The sequence below is a fragment of the Miniopterus schreibersii genome (assembly GCF_964146895.1).
Source record: "Miniopterus schreibersii genome assembly, chromosome: 6".
NCBI lineage: Eukaryota > Metazoa > Chordata > Mammalia > Chiroptera > Miniopteridae > Miniopterus > Miniopterus schreibersii.
In genome coordinates this window covers 55,779,066-55,804,759 of record NC_138107.1, presented here as the reverse complement: position 1 = coordinate 55,804,759, position 25,694 = coordinate 55,779,066, and the positions used below count along the sequence as shown (strand labels likewise).

Below are 25,694 nucleotides of genomic sequence, written 5' to 3'. Positions count from 1 at the left end.
TTTCGAACAGGCCTCAGAAGCCGAACATGCCCTGCGGCTTCCGCAGAGGGCAAGGTCCTGAGGCCCAGCTGTTGGCCGTGGATCCCTCGGTTTTTGAATGTTTCAGAACTTGAACTGCCTTCCAGAACGGATTAAATTAGAAAACCGAGGTACCACTGTAGATTACTAGCTTTCCTTGTTTGCCTCTATTGGTCTCTGGTGAGATTATGGAAAACATTTTCCTAGTAATGTTCTTTTCCTCGTTCTGCATGTCATCTAATATTCAGAGATGTTCAGATACTTCCACCAGATACATCTCTGTCTTTTCTTTGGGGGAGTAAAGAGAACGCCGCCTGAGGATGTAAGATGAGAGAGCAGTGATGTTAGGGAGTGGTGGGTATTCGTGGAGAAAATGTTCTCTCTATTCTTAGAACGCTGCCCCTATTCCCTAAAGAACTTTGTTCTATAAAAATAGAAAAAGGGCCTCTTTCTCATTTGGCTCAAATCAATAACATTTTGCTCAATTCCCTGCTATTTATAGATATTTTAAATTGAAATTTCATCCTTGAGATTTTAAAGGAAATTTCAGATGTTTAAAATGCCTGAGCATTATATTTGGAGACTTAAACTTCTTGTCCCTGGTTTTAGAAAAGGAATCTGTTTACCCGATCCCCAAACCAATGAAAGACATAGTTATTATTCTGTCCAGTGTTTTATTTTGCTAGTAATTGAGGCAAAGAAAGAGGCTGGCCCCCAAAAATATTTGGCACAGCTCTTTCCTTAGAAATTTTTGTTGGTTTTGCTGTTTGCCATGGCATTGTTATCCTGATGAGCTGGAGAGATCAGTTATCCGTCTGAAATGAGTCCTGAGGGTTTCTCACAGTTGCTCTGATCATGTTATTGGCACAGGAAAACAATGATGATGACATTTTCAGAATGCTGTCTTTGAGGTAGGTGGCAAAATTGGGCTGCGTTGCCCAGTGGAAGGGTCACTGGCTCTCAGCCAAGAAGACCTTAATACTAGCTTTACCTCCCGTTACTTGTGTGATTAGCACAGGTGAATGAAGCCCTATGAGCCATGTTTTATTTTTCTATAAAATAGAGATGTTAATACCTTCTTGCAAGACCATTAGGATTAAAGACAAAAAGGTCTGTAAGGAACCTAGCACAGTGCCTGGCCAGTTGCTCCCCATATGAAAGCTGTTTATTAGTTATTGGGTTGGGTTGATTTGAATTGTTTTAGGCCAGTATTCAAGTACTTGCAAAGGAGTACTATGGTATGGACTATTTGGTATATTTTATTGCGCTTCTGCTTTCTTAGTGATAGTGGGAAATTTCCAATAGGTCAACCATTTACTCCAGAAAATGTTAGAGAGTCAGCATTCTGGATTGGATTTTGGAAGTGTTTAGAACAGCAGCAGTGTGAACCTGATGTCCAGACACCTCTTCAGTGTCCTTGGGATCAATCTTAATATAATTGGTAACAATCATAATATAATTGGTGCGCATTTCAAATAGTCTACCTGCTTCATGGCATTGGTAGAAATCTTGTAATTCAGTCATCTTTCCCATAGTGCCTGGCCCATTGAAATGTGTAGTAAATAAATACAAGTGCAGTGAAATGAGTTAGTTTTACACCGTTGGTAAGCACCTTTCTAAAACGACGGTAGTAAAACTTGTCCTGCTGGCTGAGCATCTTGAGATTATAGCCTTCCTTATAAGACCACTATACTCTTTGTGGAACATTATGAAATGCCAATATCTATAATTTAATGATTCGACTTAGGGATAATTTTACCAGGAGAAAACACGACTACTTATATGTATGTAATATAAAATCACAACAAAGATCAGCTGTAACCAACCTGTAGGACTAAGCAGGATTGACTACTTCAGGTTTCCTCATTAATAATTGCTTTCTACCTTTCATTTATTTTTCTTCTCTTGGCCCTTGGTAGCAGACAATTAGCAGATAGTATGAAGGCCTAAGAAGCACTGATGAGTTTTGTCATATGGGAAATTACCTTGATGCAATGCAGCCTCCAAATTTATACTTCCAGACAAGCTATTCCTAAATTAAGATGTTCGAATTACATGGCTTATTGAATCCATTTAAAACACACAGTGAGAAGTAAAGAGAAAGAGATGGAGTAGGTTTATGTACTTAGCACTGGGTACAAGTGAGGCAGAGGACCACACTGCCTGAGGCCGGTCAGTCTCCACCCCCATTTCCCCTCCTCCCCTTCCTCCTTCCCCTTTCCTTTCTTCCTCCCCCCTTCTCCCGCATCAGCCTTACCTGCCTATGGTGTGTTTAAGAGGAACAGAGTTGAAGTTTGGAGCAAGGAGTCTCAACTGGAGAGACACAGGGACAAATATGTCTGTAAGCTCACCAGTTAGTCTATGAGCAGCTCTGGATTTTATCTGGCAGAGTGTCTGTGGGGCCAGAATGCGTGTAACTAATGGGTGGCCAATTTCAGACCTTGTAAATATTGAGTGATTTGTATACCTCATGTATACTTAATGCGCAGTGACAATTTTGTGTTTGTTCAGCATTTCTGTCCTTGTCTGTGTTCAGCACATGTATGTGCTACTTATTTTATTTATGCCTATTGTCTCATAAGTTACTTATGGATACCTAACACATCTTACAAGTTTCACCCATCCCATTTGATTTCTCATTTTCTATAGCAGAATCGAATAGCCTCAAATAAAACAACAAATGCACATTACTAATTTAAACCCTAAAATTGATAAGATTGTGTTGATTAGTGTTGCTTTCATCACTAACCTCACTCAGCACTTCAGTGTTCAAACACTTCTGTGCAGTGTTCCACAGGAGCCTAAAATAGTCATTAATAGGCCCTCATTGATAAACGGAGTGAGGAAAGTGAGATATCTGACAATCCTGTAAAGTCATCCTGAACTTTGTTCTCTTGGTGCAGTAATCAGTTGTAGAAAATAGAATTGGGTATGCACTTATCTTATGAATTCCCTGGAAATTTTTTTATTTTTAAAAAATAAGATTACTTATGTGAATCTGTTCTGTTATCATTCAACTCCCTTAAAATTGATCTGCAGAAAAAATTATTGGGACATATTTTTAAGCCCCAGAGTGCCCAAGACAGTGCTTTATGACAAGTAGGAACATTACTCCTGTGATTAAATTCTGGTTAATTGAGATTTTACTACTCAGCTGATAGCTATCATTTCATAGATGGTTCTACTAGAGGATAAGTGTTTGAATTACAACATCTCTGTCTCAGGCACAAGACATCCAGGATCTTAAAACTTCATACAAAATAGAACTCACCAAATCACATATTACCCCCCCCCCTTCACCATGGGTCTCAGTTTCTTTCCCTGATCTAGATTTTAACACAAGCTGTTTCTAAGAAGAGATAAAGTTTAGCCTCATGTAGCTTCCTTGTGAAAAGTGATGAGTAGAGAAGCCAAAAGCATTAGCAAGGAACATAAGCAGAAGGAATATTCTACCGGCTGGAGAGTCAGCTCTCCGAATGCCCTTTATTCATTTAACAACACAAGGGAATCAGAAACGAAAGACTCAGCACATTCAGTGAAATAATTACTTGGGCCTGATAGAATTACAGGAAGTAGAAAGGATAGGGGTTTGGCCAGCAGTGTTGCTTTTATATACAACAAACATGTGTTAATACATCGATGGCACTTTCAGTAAGCCTCCCCAGGACAGCTACCCAAGCTTTTCACCCTCATGGTTGGGCCTACATCAGGCAAGAGTTGAAGAAAATGTATCATGTACAAAAAACCAAAAATCATTCTTTTGGCTTCTTACACATCAGTTATCAAGGATATTCTTTTATTCACACTTAGGGGAAAATCAGAATAATTTTGCATGGCTTAGTTCAGACTCGAATATTCCCATTTATATTCTTTGACGTCCTAAGTTAAGTGTGTTTAATCAAGACAGATTCTCCTATTTATAAGAAGACTCCATGGTCAGTAATCAAACTGAAGTATAAGATATGGAGAAGAACATCTGCTGTTCAAGTAGAAAACAAGAGATATTAAAGGAACTTTAGTTTTCTGTACCGTTTTCCTGACAAAGATCCCCCAAACTATAACTTAAACTGCACTTTTTGAGGGGCTTTTCTATTTACAGAGAATTGTGAAGGGACTTTTTCATTTAGAGAATTTAACAATCATAGATGTAATACAGAGTGGCAATTTCCAAGAAATTATTGGATGGCAAAGGAGAAATGAATCCTGTTCCCCAGGCAACCACATGGAGGGCTATAACATCCCTGAGGCTCCTAAAATGAAGTTTACAGTTGCTACTATTTTTGATTTTGGCTTCCTCTGAAAATGGTTTTTATCCTTTGGAAAAATTTTTTTTTTATATAATGAAGTTTCAGCCCTTTCCAACTCTTCTCTCTGTAGCATTAGTCTTGCATGTAACAGCTTCTCCATCCTTTGATCTCAACGTGTGTGGCTGTAAGAGGAATGGCTGGCCTGGAAATAAGATCAAATTGGGGATAGAAATGAAGATCACCAGAAGCGAAGGGAGAGCAGAAACATTTTGAGCCAGTCAGAGAGTAGACACAGTTCATTAGAAACATTGGGGGAGCTAGGCTTTCATAATTTCAGGAAGAAAAGTGCTCTGGGGTTTCTGACTCACTCAATCTTTTGTAATTTTTCACAAAATATAGGACACATCTTCTGGAGGGGGAAAAGCATTTTAAATAGAAAAAAAAATGTTGGGATGGCCGCATTTCTGATTCTTTCATTTGGCTTTTTGTGTGAGTGCCATCTATTTAGGCACTGTATTTTCCGTGTGATTCCCCCAATATTGACACATCTCTTCTCTCAGCCTTTTTCTCCTTGCTCTCCTTGTGCTAATTCTATTTGTTTTTTAATGATTTCTTTCCACTAGGTCAAAAGTGTATGCTCGGAGATTGTGATCTTCTGAGCACTGACCCTCTAATGAGGGTGCAATGGGAAATTCCTGCAGACTTGCCAGATGTGGGCAACCTTTCAGAAAATGAGGGTGGGGAGGGGGGCTGCTCGCTGACACCAACTCTTCCATCTTGGGGCTGGTGGTCTCTACTGACCCAGAAAGTCCAAGGCACTTCTGATGGCCTTCCAGTAGAAGTATCTCTTCAATATATTCTGCTGGTTAGAGTCATTTGAGTTAATTAGCTAATCTTTTAAAAAGATTTTTCTCTCTGAAAGATTGAGCTTATTCTTGCCTGAGCATCGCCTACTTAAGTCGTGTAATCTTATTTGTTTCTCGAGCAGGTGTTGTGCGATATTGGCTGAGGGAATGGAAGTTGGCTGGGGTGGAAAAGGAGAACATTTTGTGTGTAGCTTGGTGTATGTTCTATAATAAAGAGCTTTGGCCAGCCGGAGGGCATCTGAGAGTGAATGCTGTGGGCGTGAAGTCACAGGACCTGGAAGAAGAGGGCAGAAGGAAGGCGGGGAGGGGAAACATCTGGGTGGGGTTTGCCCTCTGTGATTGTGATGACGCTGGGGAAGCCCTACCCACAGTTTCATGGCGTGCTTTCCTCTACATGTCAGCCATAGGTTGTTAATGCTTTTATGTACTAACTACTCTCAAATATATCATATTCCATGCTATAGATGAAGAAGAGAGACTGGATTTTTATTGTTGGTTGTTTACTTTTGCTGGATGCTATTGAACACTCTTTAGGCGTTCAGTAACTCTTTTGAGGGCCTCCTATAAATCAAGAGAAACAGTGATGTGGGCCCTTGCCCTTGAAGACATTACGGCCTATGGGGGAGAGAAACATTTGTACAAAATTATATTGTAATGTACTAAGTGCAACCATAAGAGACACAGAAGAGCAGTGGCTCTTTTTTTCTTGGGTGGTCAGGGAGGTGGCACAGAAGAGATGCTATTTCAGCTGGTTCTCAAAAGTTGAATGGGAGTTTATTAGAGCTAGAAGGGGGGGGAAACAGTAGCAAGGTTGTAGAGGTGAGAAAGAGAATCATGAATTCCAAAAAAGGTAAAAAATTTGGCTAGCACGGAAGGTGATTTGTGGAGAAAGCAAGGACATGAGGCAAAAAAGGGAGGTTCAGCCCAGGCTGTGAGGGCCTGGTGAGCTCTGTAAAGGAGTTTGGATTTCATTTCGTAACTGCAGGGGGCCAACAGAAGCCCTGAAACACGGGGCTTCACTGACTAGGTTTGAAATTAGATAGATAATTCCAGAAACATTGTGGAAGGTAGGCAATTCAAGACTAAGATCTCTTGAGAGTAGACACAGTTCATTAGAAATATTGGGCGAGCAGCCTTAACAAGCATGATTAAGAGCCAGTGTTGGTGAAGAGCTACCAAAATCTAAAATGTGGGCAGGAATAAGGGACTTCTACTTTTTGTTTCATACATTTCTTTCTTAGCTGCATTTTTACAACCAACTTTTTAATAAAATACATTTATTTTTGAAAAAAAGTCAAATCCCAGTGCAATAAAATTAAAGCTGCAGTACAACACATTTTAAAGCTCTATTTAATAATTCATTTTAAAAGAAAATATTTATTACTAAAACATTTAAAGTTCCTCTGGGGCTTGCTATAAACAAGTTTGAACTGGGTTTTTGTTTGTGAAGAAAACAGAAATATGTTACATTCCTTGAAAACAATGAAAGCTGTTTTTTGCACTATGAACAATTTATTATATTCCTCCAGGGATCTAGATAATCCAAATTGCAGATAACTCAAGATAAGTATTTGATATTTAGCTATGAACTGTGCACTTATAACTGCTTTTCAATGTGGGTTTGGAAGTTACCCAATAGATAACTGAGAATTGTCTTTAAAAATATAGACTATATAAATGTTTTGCATGGACTATGGACTCTCTTTTATTGATCCTTCCCTGTACACTGTTTTTTCAAAGTTCAAATGTGTGTCCGGATGATAATTTCTAGCATAGATCAGGATGCTCACAGTTGAAATCATCTAGTTTACCACATTCAGTTTTATGGAAACAACAAATTGAAAATGTATGCTCTTAACTAAGGATATTAGAAACGGTTTTCAACATGAATTCATTAGTTAAACTTCCGATACTAAGGAACTCAAACCAATCTGGAGACTCACTTCAGAAGAACCAAGAGGCTGCTGCTTTTCCCTCCCTTGTGAGAAATGCAAAGGTTAGGATGCATTTTCCTCCCTTTAGACGTTTGTGGAAAACTCCAGTATGAGGATCATTAGTAACTGAAGGAACTTCAACTTGCTACAATAATGTTTTGTAAGAGGTTTGGCTCTCCAGGGGGTTCAGAGTGATTACATTATCAGGGAAGAAACAGGTAGGCTGTGAGGTAACGATTCTCATTCTCTTTAACATAACTCAGAGCTTCCCTTTGTGCCTGACAAATGCCTGCCTGAAACCACCCACTCTCGGAAATCTAGAGCCTCCATTTAAGGGAAGGTGTCTGCAGCGCGGATCACAGCAGACTGACTGCCAAGCTCCACGTGGCGTGCGTGTCGGGACACCGCATCCCACCCTTGGTTTCTACAGAAAAAGATGCCATCTGGAAAACCCCAGCCCCAATAAAACGGAATTGCCTCGCGGCTCAAGCCTCCCAGGCATCAGCGATTCTTTTAAAGAACGAAGACAGAATCCTGGGGATCTCAATTTAAAAATTGTAACAACAGCCACCACCGAAATCAAGCAGGACGATGAAGTCCCTGGCTGACAACCCACAAACCTTTCCCGATGACCTCCACTCTCTGTGACAGCTGCGCCAATGCACAGACTTAGAAAACCCATTATATGTATTGATCGCTCGGATTCAGTTAGAAGCCCATGGATTTGAATGATCCTCAGAGATAGTCACCCGTCAAATCTCCCGCATGTCCATTCGTATCAAACAAAGTAGTAACGGTATCTTTTCCCTCTAACGACGGGCAGCCACCCGATTATTCTTGTGGGGCTGAGGAAAGGGATGGTGTCAGGGCAGGTGAGAGGGGACACCGCGGCCAGAAGCCCGCTGTGGGTGAGCCGCAGGCAGGGAGGCTGCCTCGCCTGCCCTCCACCCCCTCCTCGGCCTGCTCCTTGCACACGAACGAGGCTCTTACACACTTGTATCCTGATAAATGTTTAAATGACTCCTCTGCTCTTCCATATGTGCTTGCTTTCTTCCTTCCCCTCCCCCCCCTCCCCTCCCCTCCCCCCCTCCCCTCGCCCCTCCCTCCCCTCCCCTCCCCTCCCCTCCCCTCCCCTGTTCTCCTCCCCTCTCCTCCCCTCCCCTCCCTCCCTCCCCCCCCCCCCCCCCCCCCCCCCGATTTGCAATCACTCCTGCTTGTGCAATTCAGAGATTGCCTGGTGTAGATCTTGTGAAACATGAAAAAATACAAACTTTTCGCTCAGTTCATATTAGCATGAAAATAGAATGCAAGGTGATATTTTTCAGGATGGTCAGCGCTCATCTTGTTATGTAGCTGTATGTAGGGTAAACTGAGTGGGCGCCTCCTCACTACCGTGGGGTTAAAAAGTCCCAGGGCAGCCTATACTGAACGACACCTAAGAGAATCTAGGGCTGTTTGCAGACAGTCTCTAGAACGCGCAAGTCAAGATGTTGAAATTATCTTTGCCTGAAAAGTAAGGGAGCTGTACACGAATGTTAAGCAGATGGCCTTTTAAAGTGAAATAACAACAAGAAAACCCCCACTAGGAACAGATTTCAAGATTACACAGTACTAGTTGATCTTAATTATTTTTAAAAGTAGATAAAATGCTGAAAGAAATACAACCAAAATGTTAATAGTCATTTCCTCTTGGGACTGGGATTTTGGACATTTATTTTTTTCTTCTTCTGTATATCTTTTTTTGTACTTTTCCAATTTTTAACAATTCCATGTCATATTTTTATAAACAGAAACAAACAGCACCCCAAACTGATCCTCTTCTAGGGAATGGAGAGGCCTGGGGCAGATGTTCGTTTCACAGTATGTTAGGTCTCAAATGATTTTTCTTTTTGACAGTTTAACATGTGATATGGTGCTGGCTGTAGTCCTGATCCCTTCCAACTGGACCTGAATCTGGAATTGAAGGGAATCCATAATCCATAATCCATTTTTGGTGTGTGTTGGGGGACAGTTAGTGGGAGGGAACCCCTTTTTGGCAGGAACAAGGGACTCGTGGAAGTTATTTTAGCCTCCACAGATGCAGTTGGTGGTTTTCTTCTTATAATGTATTCATATTAATTTGTATGAAACTTGATAAAACATGAAGTGAAAGGAAAATGTCCCAGCCCCAGATTATGTCTTTTGATCATAGGGAAGCTATGAAATGAATATAAATGACAGAGTTATTGTTCCAGAAAAAGTACATGGAATAAAGGGGAGAGGACACTAGTTCCAATGATAAAACAAGCTACAGCTGCTGAAATGCGCGTGTCCTGCCTGAAGGCTGCCTTTCGACCTCGATATGGCAGCAGGTGGGCCACGCATGTGCGAGGAGCTCAACAGGGAGTTCCCGAATCCCAGCCCCCAGCCCCTGCCCTCTGGCAACCCCCAGTCTGTTCTCTGTGTCTCTGAGTCCAACCACTATGCTGTACACCTGAAACTAATACAAAATAATATTGAATGTAAACTGTAAGTAAAAAATAAAATTAAAAAGTACTTATTAAATTAATAAATACTCTACATTGACTTTTCTCCTGTCTGCCATCTTTGCAAAAGGAACCGTAAGTCCAGAAACGCTCGACGATGTCACAGTCTGTATTTGGATCTTTACTATTGTGAGAGTATGAGAACATGGTGTGAAGAACTTCTGTTGTCAAGTCAGACCAGTTAGAATCCTGATTCTACCACTCAATAGCTATGTCACCTGGGATGTTGGTTAACTTCTCTGAATCTCATGTTTCTATGGAAACTGCTTGGATTTGGTTTTGGCTTCACCTCTCACAAGCTGTGTGTGACCTACCCAGGCCTCAGTTTCTCCATCTGTAAAATGAAGAAAATAAAACACTTATTTCCTTTGTTGGGGACTGGTTGGGACATTGCTTGTAAAGTGCTTAGCATGCTACTTGGCTGGGCACGTAGCAAGTGCTTGATTAAAGTTGTCTATTAGGTTTTGTTTTTGTTTTTTACTACCAGTTGATACAAGATTTAAAAAAAGGGGGATAGCACATCTAAAGCAAATGTTAGGGGCTTTGAAGCAATGTACAGTGAGAGCCAATGAATGTTGTTTCTACAAATCATTGTCTTAAAATATTCCCTAAGATGAGGATTTTAGATATAACCTATATCTAAATATCTAACACATTCCTTTGAGTATTGTATGGGTGATATCTTTAGTCAGTGCTAATCTTTTTTGTGTAAAAAGTTTTTTTCCCCTCTCATTTTAATTGCTACATACATTTAACAGAAGGTTCAAAACTGGTACTGCTTATACTCTTTTCTTGCAGGTTTAAAAAAAATACTCTTTTTTTTCTTTTCTTATTTTCTGGCTTTTAGCCTTACATCTGTTTATAGTTTACTTTCACTTAATCCTTTCTTTTCTCTTGGGTTGAGACTTGTGCATATGTCTTCATTATAATCAGAACTGATTTTACCTCATTCTGTAGTTTATAATTATGTATTCTTTTTCTTAAAGAAGACCCTCAAATTAAATAAGCTTGAAGCTCTAGAAAGCCAGGCTCTGCCCCAGTTATATTACATTTCTTTTTCAGGTGAAAGGCTCGACACATTCAACTTAAAACAGTCTAAGTTGAATCTTATTATGGGAGCATTATGAGACTAAAGATATCTTTATTTTCTTGTTCCACTTGAGTTCTGACTGAATTTTGCTTTGCTTCTTAAAGAAAAAGCACCTATGCTTTCAATAAAAATTTACAGAAGTGTAGAATTCATTGAATGGTCAAAGTGACGTCAGTATTTGGCTTCTAAGTCCATACTAGAGTTTCAAATGTATACAGTAGACCAAGAAGAGAGCCAGCTCATTAGCGTGATGCCTCAAACCCACGTTTTTCAGGCTGCAGCTGCATTTCGTGAATGCATTGCACATTTCTGGGCTGAGAGAGGAAGGGACAGTGCAGTGTGGTGGTCATGAGAATTCTGGCCGCAGAAGAACTGCCATGGTTCTGGAACCAAGAAGAAGGTGGCAAGAAGGAAATATGTAGGGAATCCAGAGGAAGGGCAACAATCCCAGAACTGGAAAGTCGCTTAGCATTTCAGGAAGTGCTGAATAAGAACAGTAGACTTTTAACCCTTTGCGGTCGTTTGTCTGCTCTCAGCCACCACAGCAAGGAACCGTACGAATCTTAACTCCATTCATGTATCAGTTCGTAAATCTTGTTTATCCTTCATAATCTTGCATGTTATGTATCACTGCTCTTTCAATGGAAATTAATTCCGACCAGTACGACACCCATGTCCAAATTTAATACGACCGCAAAGGGTTAAGTGGGGACTTTAACTTCCAATAGGCACGGGAAGTTAGTAGGTTGCTGGTCTATTGCACTGCCACTGACTACTTCACAGGAGGCTTCAACTCCCAATATGCTTTTCCATAGGGGCTCCGTTCTTCATAAGTAACTAAGAATACTAGACTATGTCGAATGCATTTAAAATAAGGTTGAGCTCCAGCAGCATCACCATCAGCTGGCCTTCTGGAAGAAATGCAAATATCGGGGCCCCTCTCAGGACGTCCTGAGTCAGAAGCTGTGTATCCACAGGCCCTCCAGGTGACTCTGAAGCGCTGACCCTGAGCAGCACTGTCCAGTAGAACTTTGTGTGATGGGCATGTCCTGTGGCTGCGCCGTCCAATATGATAGCCACGAGCACAGGCGATGAACACTTGAAATGTGGCAGAGGAAGTGAAATTCCAATTTGATTTGATTTTAATTAATTAAAATTTAGACGGCCACAGATGGTGAGTGGCTATCATACAGAACAACACAGCTCCGCCCCATAGCATTCCTATGCGTGCGTTTACGTCGGAACAGTTTGTGGCATTATACACAACATGACAAAACAACAGAACTGAATGCCAGGTATAGAATTATGTATCGATGTCATCTATTTCCTTACTTCACTGTTGGGATCATTTAACTGGACAGTGTTTGGGATGGGAGCCTTTTAGACTATTGCCCCTGAAATATCTTGGAAGAGAAAAACAATTTGTATATATTTCCAAGCCTTGTCAGAATTATGGTAGTTAGATCCTTCTTAGATTATTGTTTCTGTTTTAGATCCTGAGGGTAAGGATTTTTGAAGAACCCCAACACCTGAAGTTTCTTAAAGAATGAAATTCAGCCTGTGTGGGGCTCTGGGTGTTGGTGGAGAGGAGAGGTGGTGACCGGCAGGAACTGTTGTTTAATGTTCTACACAGAGAAAGCAGCATGTATAAAGGAACTAGGGTGGGGCATTTCATGGCATTTCAAGGGAAAGCAAAGAATTGCATTTGGCTAAAGAGTAGGGTTCATAAAGTGTTGCTAATCAAGACCCTGACGCCATCGGTGCAGAGTGGGACGATGGAATCCATAGCTCCCTCGTTCCTCCCTTGATTCCTCCCTCCTCCCTTTTAATCAGTGGAGTCCTAAGTAAGATGATCACGGTGGTGGAGGTGAAAGATAGAGACAAGGGCCAGGTATAAGATGTTACAGAGGCAGAACAGACAGGACTTGTTATCTGATAGGATGTTACACTGAATGCCTGCCAGGAACTCTCATAGGAACTTGATACCAAACAGGAGTTAGGTCCTGCCCTGGAAGAACTTACAGCTCAAGGAAGGGGGCGGGGAGTGTATCAGGCATGTCAGCTAACGAGTGGAAACCATGTTATACACTTCCCTAGAAGTCCATCCACGGTCCAGAAGTGGAGGACAGCCAGCTGACCCTGACATACAGCACACACTCTGAGATCTCTTACTGTTCCCTCATCTCCTCTCATTTCTGACTTCTAACACCTGACTTCAGTCACTGCTGATCTTTTCATAATTTTCAGCTCCAGGAAAGTGTTATTTTTAATTCATATTTCGGCATATTGAAAAAATAGCTAAATAACCCAATGGGTTTATTTTGTGTCGCCCTAAATTGGTGCTTGCCTTTTGCATTTGTTTTATGTTTTGCCATGTTTTATGTAACCTAAGTCACATTGCTGGCCTCACCATGCTCTGAGGTTGACTTGGTCCTTCTTCTAAGGCCTCCTACTGAACCTCAAGAACATGTCTAGCTGAAGAATATTTTTAAAAAAATACATCTTTATTGATTTCAGAGAGAGGAAGGGAGGGGGAGAGATAGAAACATCAATGATGAGAGAGTCATTGATCGAGCCCGCAACCCGGGCATGTGCCCTGACCGGGAATTGAACCTTGATCGCCTGGATCCTAGGTTGATGCTCAACGGCTGAGCCACGCCCGGCCGGGCTGAAGAACATTTATTTGGATGTTTACTTGGTCACTTATTTCTTTACACATCCATTTGTTTAGGAATAGTTTATCCATGTTTATGTTTTATGTTCCATCTCTTTCTGGAAATACTTGAGTATGTTTGCATAAATACGATTAGACCAGAAAAATAAGCAGATGATGTAGGTTTAAGGCACGGGGTTCTGATCTAAGGTCAGAGAAAGCTGTTGTTTTCAGCTGCCCAGGGAAGTGAGGTCGATAGAAAGAAATAAAAGCAGCTGCCCGGCGCTGTCCTTGGTCCTGCCACTACCTTCTGCGTGACTCTGCCCTTGGCCAGGTCCCTGACCGCCACCTCAGGCCTGCCTGAATTCGCACTGCTTCATTCCGTGCTATTCTCTGTCATCCATATCTTGCTGACTTCTGACTCTTGACTTGTCACCAGCTCACCAATTACTTGTCCCTGACGTGGGTTTCTGAGGTTATGTATCACATCACCTGACCCCACCCAGAAAGTACTTGTTCAGCAGCCTCAGGTTGGATTCTTTGGAATAGGCTTGAGATCTGGCAAAAAAGTCTTTGTTTGTAAATGTTTTCCTTATTTTTAAAAAAATTCATTTGCTGAGTGTTACTCCCCTACAGAGGTTATTTCTGTAAGCTGATTACTACATAAAACTTATTTTCTTAGTTCAGAATTGGTCTTACACTAGCTTAGAGTAGCCCTTTATATTTCTCATAATATGCAGGGCAAGGCTTATCTCCCTTCCCCTGGTGGTAGCAGAAATCTTGTAATGTTACATTTCTGCCAGCCGACCGTGATAATTGAGCCTGATCTAATGTACTTAAAATCTAAGGCTCTTAAAGAGACTTTTAATCCCCTTGTTCCTTTACGATAGAATAATTTCTTCTATTTTTCTACAAAAACTGATCCTCTTTCTAATGTGTTCAGTGTTCGTTTTGTAGGTGCAGATATACGTATCTTGCTTTAAGTAGACTTGCTATATAAAAGCTTGGATTTACTTTACTTTAATAATTAAGAACAACTTTCCAGAATTAACCCAAAAAGCAGGAAGAAGTTATATTGACACAATTATTTTATAATTATGATTGAATATTGACCCAAACTGTAATGAATATGGAGAATGAATATAGCTTGATTTTGGGGGGTGGTAGGTAATAGATTATAATAGAATTTAAAAAATATTCATAAAAAACTACATGAATGGTCAGTAAATAATAATTTCAAAAATATGAGCCCAATTACAAAACTCAATCTCCACACTCCTTTTCAGGAATCTATCTTTTACAAAATGTGAGATATATCTGTAAATAGCATAGAGTGCATGGCTCTGGCCCCCAAACTAGACAGCTGATATTGAGGCACGCAGCTATGTTTGTAGGTCATTTGTGCCCTGCATGGGAAGTCCCTTTTTCTGTGTTAGTGGATTGATAAGCTGGATGATTGATATCGATGTTTTATTGGTGTAACACATATAGCTTTGGCTCTTAGCCAGAGATTTTTATTAGTGCAATGGTTAATTAACTTTATAATAGATGGTAATAACCAGTTTTAAGCTTTAATACACATTTCCTGGGTGGAAAAAGAACCTATATCCTTTTAAAGATTTAATATAGAACAACAGATAAAGCATTTTTTATTAAAATGTTTTAAATAAGTTATGTGAAGACGATTTCACATGTAGTTAGTTAAAATGGATTTGTCTCCTTTTCTCTTTCTTTAAGTGGCATTAAAGTTTTGTCTCATCTAGTGAATTGTTCAGACATAAAGGCATAGGTATGTTTAGGAATGTTCCAGAGTGTCACTTGGCTTCGGGGAGAGAATACGAGCAGGTGTTGATGGCAGGAAGAACCTGCACAGGGCTCCCGGCCTGAGCACAACCTGGTTTGTCCTGTTTCTCAAGAGCAGGGGACAGGGAGAGGCTACAGGTTAGTGAAATTATTAGAAGTTGTAAAGCATGCCTGTCCTTTGAAACTGCTACTCCACTTCTGGGAGTATTCTTATTCTAAGAAAATAATGAAACACACTTTAGCTATAAGTTGTTGATCACATCAGTTATTACTACAAGCTGTAATATCATCCAGTTGAAAAGAACCTAAATGTCTATCAGAAAGGGGACTGGTTGAATAAATTAAAACAATAGAAAGGTCATTTAAAAAAAGCAGGTTATAGATGGAAGCTTTCAAACTTTATTCTCAGGAAAGCGCTTTTTCAAGTAGAAATTCTCAGTGGATTCCAAATATAAAAAAGACAGAGAAGAGGAGTTGCCCCCGTTGAACGGAGGTGGTGATCTAGGGCCTCATCCACGTGCCCTCACTCCTGGTCATCTACTGCCACATAATGAGTCACCCTCAAAACTTAAAACGATGACAGTGGCCATTTTATTATGTCTCAAGTTTCTGGGGGTCAGTTTGGGGACCAGCTCTTCTGGGCAGTCCTGGCTCAGGTTCTGCCATGTGGTTGTCGTCAGATGATGGCTGTGGCAGCTGGGGTCGTCCAGGCAGTCCTCTTCATTCTAATTCAGGGCCTCTTCACGTGGTCTCTGCAAAGGCTGGTTTGGACTTTCTCACAGCATGGTGGTCTCCGGGCAGGCAGACACTTGCCTAATGGCTAGTTTTCAAGAGTAAGTATACTAGCGAACAAAACAGAAGCTGCATCACCTTTTATGGCTCAGGCTTGGATGTTCCCTAGAGTCGCTTCTATCCTACTCTATTAGTCAATAGCCACAAGCCCACCGAGAGGGTAAATTTGGACACAGATGCACAGGGATAACATAATATGAAGATGAAGACAGAAATCAGAGTGATGCAAAAGCCTAGGAATGCCAGAGATTGCCAGCAAACCACCAGGAGCTGGGAGAGAGGCCTGGACCGGATTCTCCCTCACAGCCCTCAGAAGGAATTCACACCTTGATTTTGGACATCTAGTCTCCAGAACTGAGGCAACACATTTCTGTTGTTGAAGCCACACCATTTGTGATACTTTGTTACACAGCAGCCCTAGCAAACTAATACAAATGATGTTGTCCCTTCTCCACCCCACCTTCCCTTCCTCTCATCTCTCATTTCTGGGTGGATGAACGTAGGCATAAGCTTTGCCCATAGTGAGGAAGCTGCCAGATGGCCTCACAACTTAATTCAGTTAAAATTAAATTTCTCATTTCCTCCAGAAGTTCTATGAAATGTGATTTGTTATGTATTTCAGGCATAAGGAAAAGGAGATAATTTTTGATAGGAAGACCCCTCTAATGCCTCTGAAATGATACCAAAAAGTTGCTTTCATCTACCTTCTTTGAGACCCTTCTACCCAAGAATGTCTTGTCACTCTAGAGATTACAGAGTTAACACTTCGTTCTTCTTAAGAAACTCAATTTAGCCTAACTGTATCAGGATTGGCACTTGATAATTCTGATGCGATCATTTGCATGATTTTTTTAGTGCCATAATTGTAGAAAACTGATATTAGAGTATTAAAATTGGTATGTCTTATTCAGAAATGTTTAATGCTTTATAATAACAATAATATTGGGTACATTATGCAGTAATAATGGAAATTACATTTGCAAAATGGTGGTAACAGAACATTTTGAAATGCTAAAAGTAGAAAAAGCACAGTGTAAGAGAGAACCATGTTTTAATCACAGCAGTTTGGCTATCTGTGTTCCTCAGCGCCACACCATGCCTGGGCTGCATGAGTTAGATCAACCTGTGCAGCTCTGACCGAAGTGGAGAATTTTCAGTCGCTGAAATAAAAAAGGGGTAGGGATGTTGTCCTATTTGAATATACTTTTTGCTATTTAGAATGGGTTAGCATTTTGTAAATAAAAATTGGATTTCCAAAGGAAGCATATATTTGCTATGATTTAGCCTAATAATTTGGCTGTTTTCCAGTTGCTCCTAACTTCTGATTAACAGCTGATTTTAAAAATATTTGGAAAAATATGTAAAGTATATTCCTCTATACTTCAAAATTATAGTTTTTAGGTCAATTTTAGGTTGATTAGCTTTACCCTATCCCTTTAATGCTTTGATCATTCAACATATGCAAGCTCACAGAAAGATTTAGTAAAAAATAAATCTATAAGGAACCTAAGAAATTCCTGACTATGTGAATCAGCACAATAAATGTTGATTTGGGGTTTTGGATATTTTCAATACCAATTAGAAAATGTGAAGTTTTGATTGACTATTTCTTTTTTTTAAAAAATAATTTTTTAAACAGGTTTTTATTGATTTCAGAGAGAGGACAGGAGAGGGAGAGAGAGATAGAAATATCAATGATGAGAGAGAATAATTGATTGGCCACCTTCTGTACATCCCCTACTGGGGATTGACCCCAAAATCTGAACATGTGCCCTGACGAATTGAACCCGATACCTCCTGGTTCATGGGTTGACTGATGCTCAACCACTGAGCCATGCAGGCTGGGCTGATTAACTATTTCTTTTGGCAGGTTAATTACCCTAATTCAGGAATATTTTTCATAAGACTTAAAAAATTAAAGCAAAGGAAGTGCCAGGGCCTCAGAGATGAAAAAAATGTGAGTTAACTCTATTGTGTCCAATCGACAAGAATTATTTTAGCCTTGTGTATGCACTTGGAATCTGCTTTTACTCTGTTCCTTTCAGAAAAGTTGTTTTTTGCTTGTTTGTTTGTTTTAAGTTTTTCTCTTTGATTTTGGAACCATTGAACCAACCAGCTGGTTTATAGATACCTAGCCTTCTCTAAGACTTCTTGGTAATTTTAGGGTTGTTATCATCATCACTCTTTCCCCGATGAACTAGGAGGTGCTATCCAAGGCACAAGACTGAAAGCATCTCCTACAGGACCTCAGGATACCAGGCAAAGACCATTTTCTTGGAGCAATTATGTCTAAATTCTATGCATCTTCTCCATCCAACTCTGAAATCCCACAAGAAATGTTATCACTGCACTGAGAGCCTCATGACTCAGCTACATCTGAGAAACTTATCAAACAGCCATGTGCTGAGAGAGGAGAGGCTGGGGCAGAATTGGTCTTGGTCTTTATCCATCCTTCTAAACAGGCAAAGATATTTTACTTTCATGGGCAGGATATGGGTGACTTCCGTTGGCACTTCCTGAAGAGCTGATGAGGGTTGTGCTGTCACCTCTTGGGAAGCCAGCCTTTGCTCTACTACAGCGATTCCCTCCATCCTCCTTATTCTAGTCTGTGTCTGAATGCTGTCACCTTCCCCGGTGTGGTCTCATAATCACTTCCACTTCTCCATTCCTTGGCAACAGAAAGGCATCTTTACCAAATCCTTGTCTGCTGATTGGGCTGTTCTACTGAGATTATAGATGTAGAAAGTAATTGTTTAAGATGGAAAGTGCTCTGCAAATGTAAAATGGTGATGTTGATAACAATACGCCTACTCATTGTCCCTTGTTTGCTCTCCAATAACACCTTGTTTTCCAAACTGAAGCCTTTTAAGGACTCCAAGTTACTGTTTCTCCTTTTGCGGTTGTGGAGAGTCAACGTCGTGTAATGGTTAAGAACATGGGCCAGTAGACAGATTCGGTTCAAAGGTCCCTCTGCGTCTCCAGCTGTGTGACGGGCTGGGCTATTGTGAGTCTGTTTTCCTAAACTCTGAATAGAAGTACTAGGAGAGTCATCCTTGCAGAATTGTTGAGAGGAGTAAATGGATATTGTAAGATGAAGCAGTTAGCATAGTGCCAGGTTCATATTCGCTCTCAGTAAGTAATTAGCTTTCATTGCTTTCTGGGTGTATTTGGGGTTCCGTTATTCTAATGGATTTTGTGCAAAGCCAGCAAAAAGGATCTGATTCTCATAACAATTAATTGTAAAATCTCTCCCATCTTACTTTTTTCCCCCCCTATATTTATTCATGTGGACTGTGAACTCGTATTCATTAAATGAACAGAGAATGGTATTTTTGCCTTTTTTTTTTTTTTTTTTAAAGAATGCTGTACTGTTATATACTTTTAAAAGAAATCATGGGCCCTGTCTGGTGTGGCTCAGCAGTTTGAGCATCAGCCCACGCACTGAAGGGTCTTGGGTTCAATTTCTGGTCAAGGCACATACCTGGGTTGCAGGTTTGATCCCCAGCCCCAGTTGGGGTGCAAGTGGGAGGCAACCAATCCATTCTCTCTCTCTCTCTCTCTCCCCCCCACCCCTTCCTTCCACTCTCTCTCAAAATCAATAGGAAAAATATCCTCCAGTGAGGATTAATAAAAAATAAAAAAAAAAGAAATAATGGAATAATAACAATAATTTTTTACAAGTCCAATATTCAAATACCTGAGAACTCTTTCCCCGGCTTCCAGGCCTGATGAAGTTGGAGTGGGTAAGGTTAGTGAGGTGGTCCCTACAGGCAGTGGACCTCTGTCAGGCCCGCCCTGCAGGCCACTGTTCTGTCAGGCCGCACATGGGTTCCGCTGTGCAGCATGTAGGTTTCTGGAAAGAGGCTGTGGACACAGAGCTTCATGATACACATAGTCCAGCATCTCCTCCTCAGGCATCATTTCCCATTGGACAGAAGGTAAGAGGGTCCATTATGATTTCTGACTGCCATTTCATTATTTGTATATTAATATTTGGCATGGAGTGAGGTTAAAAATTCACAAGTGACCATTTAAAAAAGGCCTGTAAATCTAAAATTTGAACAGTTCTGCTTTCTGGGGAGGTAGTTAAACAGTGGTGCTCCTGATATCAAGATTACATTTTAAACCATGTTTATTGAATCTGTTCATCTCAGTTTATCATTTTGTTACAGATTGATGTTCTCAAAGCAGATCTGGAGAGCGCAGAATGGAAAGTTTTGGAAAATCTTATTCTGGAAGATGTCCTTGAACAGATTGGACAGCTCATCTTTGAGATCCATCTCCACTGGCCCGGGTTCGAGGTCAGCGGCAGCGACAGCAGTGTTGTACGGTTCTGGTACAGCCTCCTCAAAGAGTTAGAACGGAACGATTTCAGGCTTTTTCACAGTTACAAAGATTTATCTAAACCTCAGCTATTCCTGAAGAAAGACATTTTCAATGCAAGTAGCTGTTATACTCTCAGTTGGGTAAATACAAGGTGGAAATAGGATGCAGGGCCTCACAAGGACTCAAGGAGATATTTGCAGACTGGAGTACGTCCGTGATTCTGTCGTTTTACTTGCGCAGTCTCCCTCTGGCCTGTTACCTGCTTGAGGCAGGCGTCGTTATTGCCTTCGTAGTGCATGAGCCTGATGCCTCCACGCGGCAGGGGCGCAGTTAACACTGTTGGAGGGGTGGACACAGGAGTCAGCCTTCCTCCGCCCAGACCCAGACCCAGCGCTTTGCTGTCTGCCTCTGACCGAGCAGGATGCTTGTCTTCCTTCACCGTGATTTGGAAGATAATCCCCCACTTCAGTTTTCTCTAAAATTCATTATATAGCTATAGTCCATGAATTCACCAACATGAAAAAGAAAATTACATACATTTTCCATTTTTACTGGGTTGGTGAGATTCTTCAGTGTGTAGCCTGCTGTTTAAAATAGGACTTTCCATTGACTGGAACTCACCTCTTTCAGGCTCTTCTTGTTCACCTCGTCAGTAACGTCCTTGACGCCTTGCAGATTTCAACCATTCCTCCTCGGCCTGTGCCCAGGCCACGCCATGGTTTTATAAGAACACCGATTCCAGTATCTGGGAACTGAGACACACCAGCTTCTGTCACTGAGTTTAAGACTAGGCCATCAAGAGCTGCAACTCAGCATTCTTTCCATAGCAGCCTTAAATCACCATCTGTTCCTATGAACTAAGCACAAAGCAGAATTTGAGTGTCTTATTGTTGCCTCTTTGGACTTCAGACCTGATTTCTCAACCACAGACTCACCTACACTGTCAGTTCATTTAAAAAAAAATACATTATCTCAAAGATTAAGTGAGTTTTCTTTACTGCCAATTGGTATTTGGTTTAAGTCTGAGGTCTGAGGAACAGAGGCTCTTTCCTAGGATGGTTACATCATGTTTCAATAGCACCAATCCTTTTTACTTTTTAAAAAACTATTAAGCAGAAAATGCAGGTTCTAAATAGTTCAAATCACCCTTTTCATTTCTATTTGCAGGATTAGACATTTACTCATGAATAATTTTCAAAAATCCTATTTCAAATAAATTAATTACATAGTATAAAATAAACCAAATTATCACTTTATTATGTTAAATATATTTTTCTGACACTTTTTATATCCTGACAGAGCAGGAAAACCATACATACATGTTTGTTCAAGAAATTTGAGGAGGGAATAGAATAATGATTACTACTAAATTTTGTTCCTTTTCCTGGTTTTTTATCTACTTCTACCCCAGACATTCCCTGGGTTGGCTTTTTATTTCTTGCAGTGGTTTGAAAATACCATTCCTCAAGTGAAAAACCAAAATATATTAGAGTTGGATGGTCTCACTAGCTTGGGTTGAAAAGAAACAAGACTTTCTGAATTAGTGATGATTTTAAAAAAGATAAATGAGGTTTCTATTTTAAAACCCATAGTACACTAATAAAAGTCATTGAGGTAGGAAGACCAGCTTGAATATGTGTGATTTGTAATAGCAGTTCAGTTGCTTTTATTGTCCACAGGAATTTCAGAAGTACAAAGGGTCCATAAAAACTCTGAAGTTATACTGTTGGTTTGCATGATGTAGCCTCCAAATTTTAGTCCAGTTCCTGTTTGGATTATGTCACAGATTCTCCTTTATTTTTTTCATAAAAATTTTATACACTGAAGCATATACAATAAACCTTTTTATACATTAAACTTTTAAACCTTCTTATACACTAAAGTATGAAGGATACTGATCTTAAGTGTCCAGATATGTACACACCCATATCAAGATTTTTAATTCAAAGACTTATGCCATTGCTGAAAGCCCCCTTTGTACAGGGCAAGTTACCATTTATTCCAGATTGATGGCACAGGACATTGACTTCATTACACTACATATATATCTGAAACAAGAATGGGTGTACTGTTAAAAAAAAAAAAAGACAAACTCAAAATAAATCACACACCCACCCACTCACTCCCACCTACTAGGCAGCCTGTTCAATAGTTATTTGTACTTATTCTATGCTTATTTCTAAAGCCGTCCTTCACTCCCTTTATAGAGAGTTTGAAATTTATGATGAATTTTCTGATGTTGCTATGGTTTCCCTGCCTCTAGAATTTATTATGCTTATTTTATTGGCCAGGGTTTCTTAGCCTCAGCACTACTGCCGTTTCAGGCTAGATGACTCTTTGTAGGGGGAGGGAGGGCTGTTCTGTGCATAGTAGGATGTTTAACAGCATTTCTAGTCCCCCACACTAGATGCCCGATGGTGCCAGATGTCCCCTAGGGGGCAGAATCCCCCACCATGGAGGACTGGGGTAGGCCATGAGAAACAGTCTAGGTTACCACAGCACTGGTGTTGGGGAGATCCTGCTGACGAAGAGCAGGCAAAACCACCACAAAGAACACAAACAAACAAAATCCAGGGCTGGTATTTATTGAGCACTTACTATGTGCCCAGTACTGTCATAGATTATTCCTGATTTTCCCAACAACCATCCGAAGAAGTGTAATTTTCCCAGTGACATATACAGGTAAGGAAACTCCAAGAGGTTGAATAGTTTATTCAGATCATTCTGCTAGTAGATGGTGGGGTAGGAATCCTCATCTCGGTCTGTCAGGTCCCCAAGCCCATGCTGGTCCCTCCACAATGCTGCCTCAACAGCCTCTAGCGAATGTAAGATGCTTCTTTGTAAGGATGTATTTTTGCCTTCCTTTTAGTAAATGGGGAAAAAACTATAAATATATAAAGACTGGACCTGCAAATCTGTTCGAGTTGGAGTTATTTTTGTAGCATGCAGGTTTAATTCAAATAACCTACTTAAAATATGCCTGCCAAATGGAGGCTTACTGAAAAAATATGGGGGCCCAACAAATTCTCCGTCAATATATTCAAGTTACCAGAATATATTCTTACAAAGCCTTGGAAGTGACTCTTGGTCCCTGGCTCGTCCCAAAACTTGGCACTTTCCTCCTGGGTTTTAGAAAGGGCACAGGCACTTGGAAGTGCAGTGTGAGTTCCCTTTGTCAAACTAGTTTTCGATCTAGTTAAATGAGCCCCGATGTGAATATCTGTGACATAATGAATTCTTACTAGAGCAATGTTCGTAAATGAATCTGAAAAAAACCCCCAAATTTAATATGCTCTTATCCAACGATTTAAAAAAACCCTGTTCTTTTTCCAGGTGAAAAACATATGAGGATGTAAGACTTAGAGGTCACCTTTTAGCACAAACTCTGTTACAACCTGAGACTAAAGTCAAAGAAAAACAATTTTCCCTTTCCCCTTTCTTAGAGTGATTGCATTTGGTGAAGTTATTCTAGGTTATCATACAAATATTTGTAACTGTTTGACATGCTCAAGTGAAGGGAGCCAGGGAGAAGTAAACAAACTTCCATTAGAATTGACTGACGGTCCATTAATATTTACATCAGGGTAGAGCGAAAGTAAATACATGAATTTACCGTGTTTAGTTCAGATCGGCTATTCATGTAAGCATTCCTGCCTTGGCTGTAAGAGTTTAGTACATAGTAAATACAGTACAAAATTTGCATTTCCTAAGTATTACCTGTTTGGATTTTGCAAAGCTTGGATTTATACCAGAAAACAAGCCTCATCATATTTTGCCAGGTTAAAAATGAAGGCCTCACTTAGATTATTGTACTTGACAATACAATGGCAGCTCCAAACTCAATTAATATAATTGTTCTCTTCTTCTGGATATAAATCTATGTTTGCCTTTTAAGCAATAACATAATTCTTTTGTATTAGCCAATTGCTGGCTTTTTGTGAATTCAATAAAACATTTAAACTTCTGCTAAAATGTCTTCCTTTTTCTTACATTGAAAGAGGTATTGGACCTTTACTTATCATATGATCATACCCCCAAAAATTCAGTATATTCTTAAACTGCCTAAATTTAGAAATTATTGAAGTTCTTTTAATAAAGTAACTGTATTTCTGTCCTTAAGAAAAATAAATGAGGCAGGGTTAATGTCTCACTTTATGTTAAGCACTGTATGGAAAAATGCTAGTTCTCAACACTTTAAAACCAATGCTTTGTAAAACTAGCAACTTCATATTATTGTACAAAAGACTTTGTGTTTTGTTTTTTTTTAGTGAGTGGTTTTGTGCAGTAAGATGATCTAAAACAACAAGGGATTTTTTTTTCCTGTCAAGTTTGAATTCTAATCTAGACTATTCTAATAGAGGGGCCCAGTATAATAGGACAGACGTGCAATCGGTATGTACCTGGGAGCTATCGGGGTTGGTAAATGGCTGTGGTCCTGAGTCATTCTCCTCCACTGTAGTCCCCCCAGGACCCCCAGACCTCTCCAAGATCGAGCAGTTACTGCACAGCACCCTAGGCAGCTTCCAGGCCCTGCCCTAGCACGATGGTCGGCTTCTGTTCTAACTGCGCTCGGTCCTTTGTCACTGGTTGCTGGCTATTTTGAGATCACCCCTGGGTGGGTACATATGATGAACAGTCAAGGGGGTTCTATAACATTAATGGAGCCATAATTATGTTAATAAAAATAAGCTATTATCTGTACAAGACAATATTATTTCTCAAGGATTGATGTCAGGTCAAACATGGTTTCCTCAGGGACCCCCACCCCACTTAAGGCGCCCAGCTATGCGCCCGTGATGCCCTCTGGTCTCCCTGTCGCCACGCGCCTTGTGCTTGGATGTGTCTGCGTCCCTAATGTCTGTCCTTCCTTCCCAGCAGAGTGCGCGCCGCGAGGGTAAGGGCCGAGGCTGGGCTACACTGCCTGCCAGGTAGGAGGTGCTCAACAGATACTTGTTGAATGTGAATAAAGAAAGCTATTTCACATGGGATTTTTTGGTGAATTTATTTCATCAGCATTTGTTACTGAAAATTTTTTCTGGCATTAAAAGTACCTAGACACAATTTACCCTTTTCTTTCTTTCTTTTAAAAAAAATCCTCACCTGAGGATATTTTTTCCATTGCTTTTAGAGAGAGTAGGAGGGAGAGAGAGAGAGAGAGAGAGAGAAACATTGATGTGAGAGACATCAATTGGTTGCCTCCGGCACATGCCTGCAATGGAGGTAGGTGCCCTTGACCCGATTCAAACCCGAGACCCTTCAGTCCGTGGGCCGACACTCCACTGAGCCAAACGGGCCAGGGCCAATTTATGCTTTTCTTGGCATGGTGGTTTATCGTGCTGCTGGTGTCCTCACTCCCGATCAGAGGATGCTCACCTGGAGGTCTTTCTTGGGGACTTGAGAGCTATGTAATAATTGCATTGAATAAATACAATAATAATTG

The 25,694-nt window shown here is 40.5% G+C and overlaps 1 protein-coding gene across 4 annotated transcripts in view; it reads left to right on the top strand.

Moving 5' to 3' along the window:
- The window catches only part of METTL24 (methyltransferase like 24), a gene marked incomplete at its 5' end in the record, with an annotated part of 77,365 nt that extends 53,149 nt beyond the window's left edge, over window positions 1-24,216 (top strand). For all 4 annotated transcript variants that reach the window (XM_081141141.1, XM_081141143.1, XM_081141142.1 and 1 more), the window contains one exon: window positions 20,101-24,216. In XM_081141141.1, the coding sequence (XP_080997267.1) occupies window positions 20,101-20,415 (315 nt within the window). In that variant the 3' untranslated portion in view covers window positions 20,416-24,216. The remainder of the gene's footprint in view (window positions 1-20,100) is intronic.
- Between the last annotated feature and the right edge of the window lie 1,478 nt (window positions 24,217-25,694).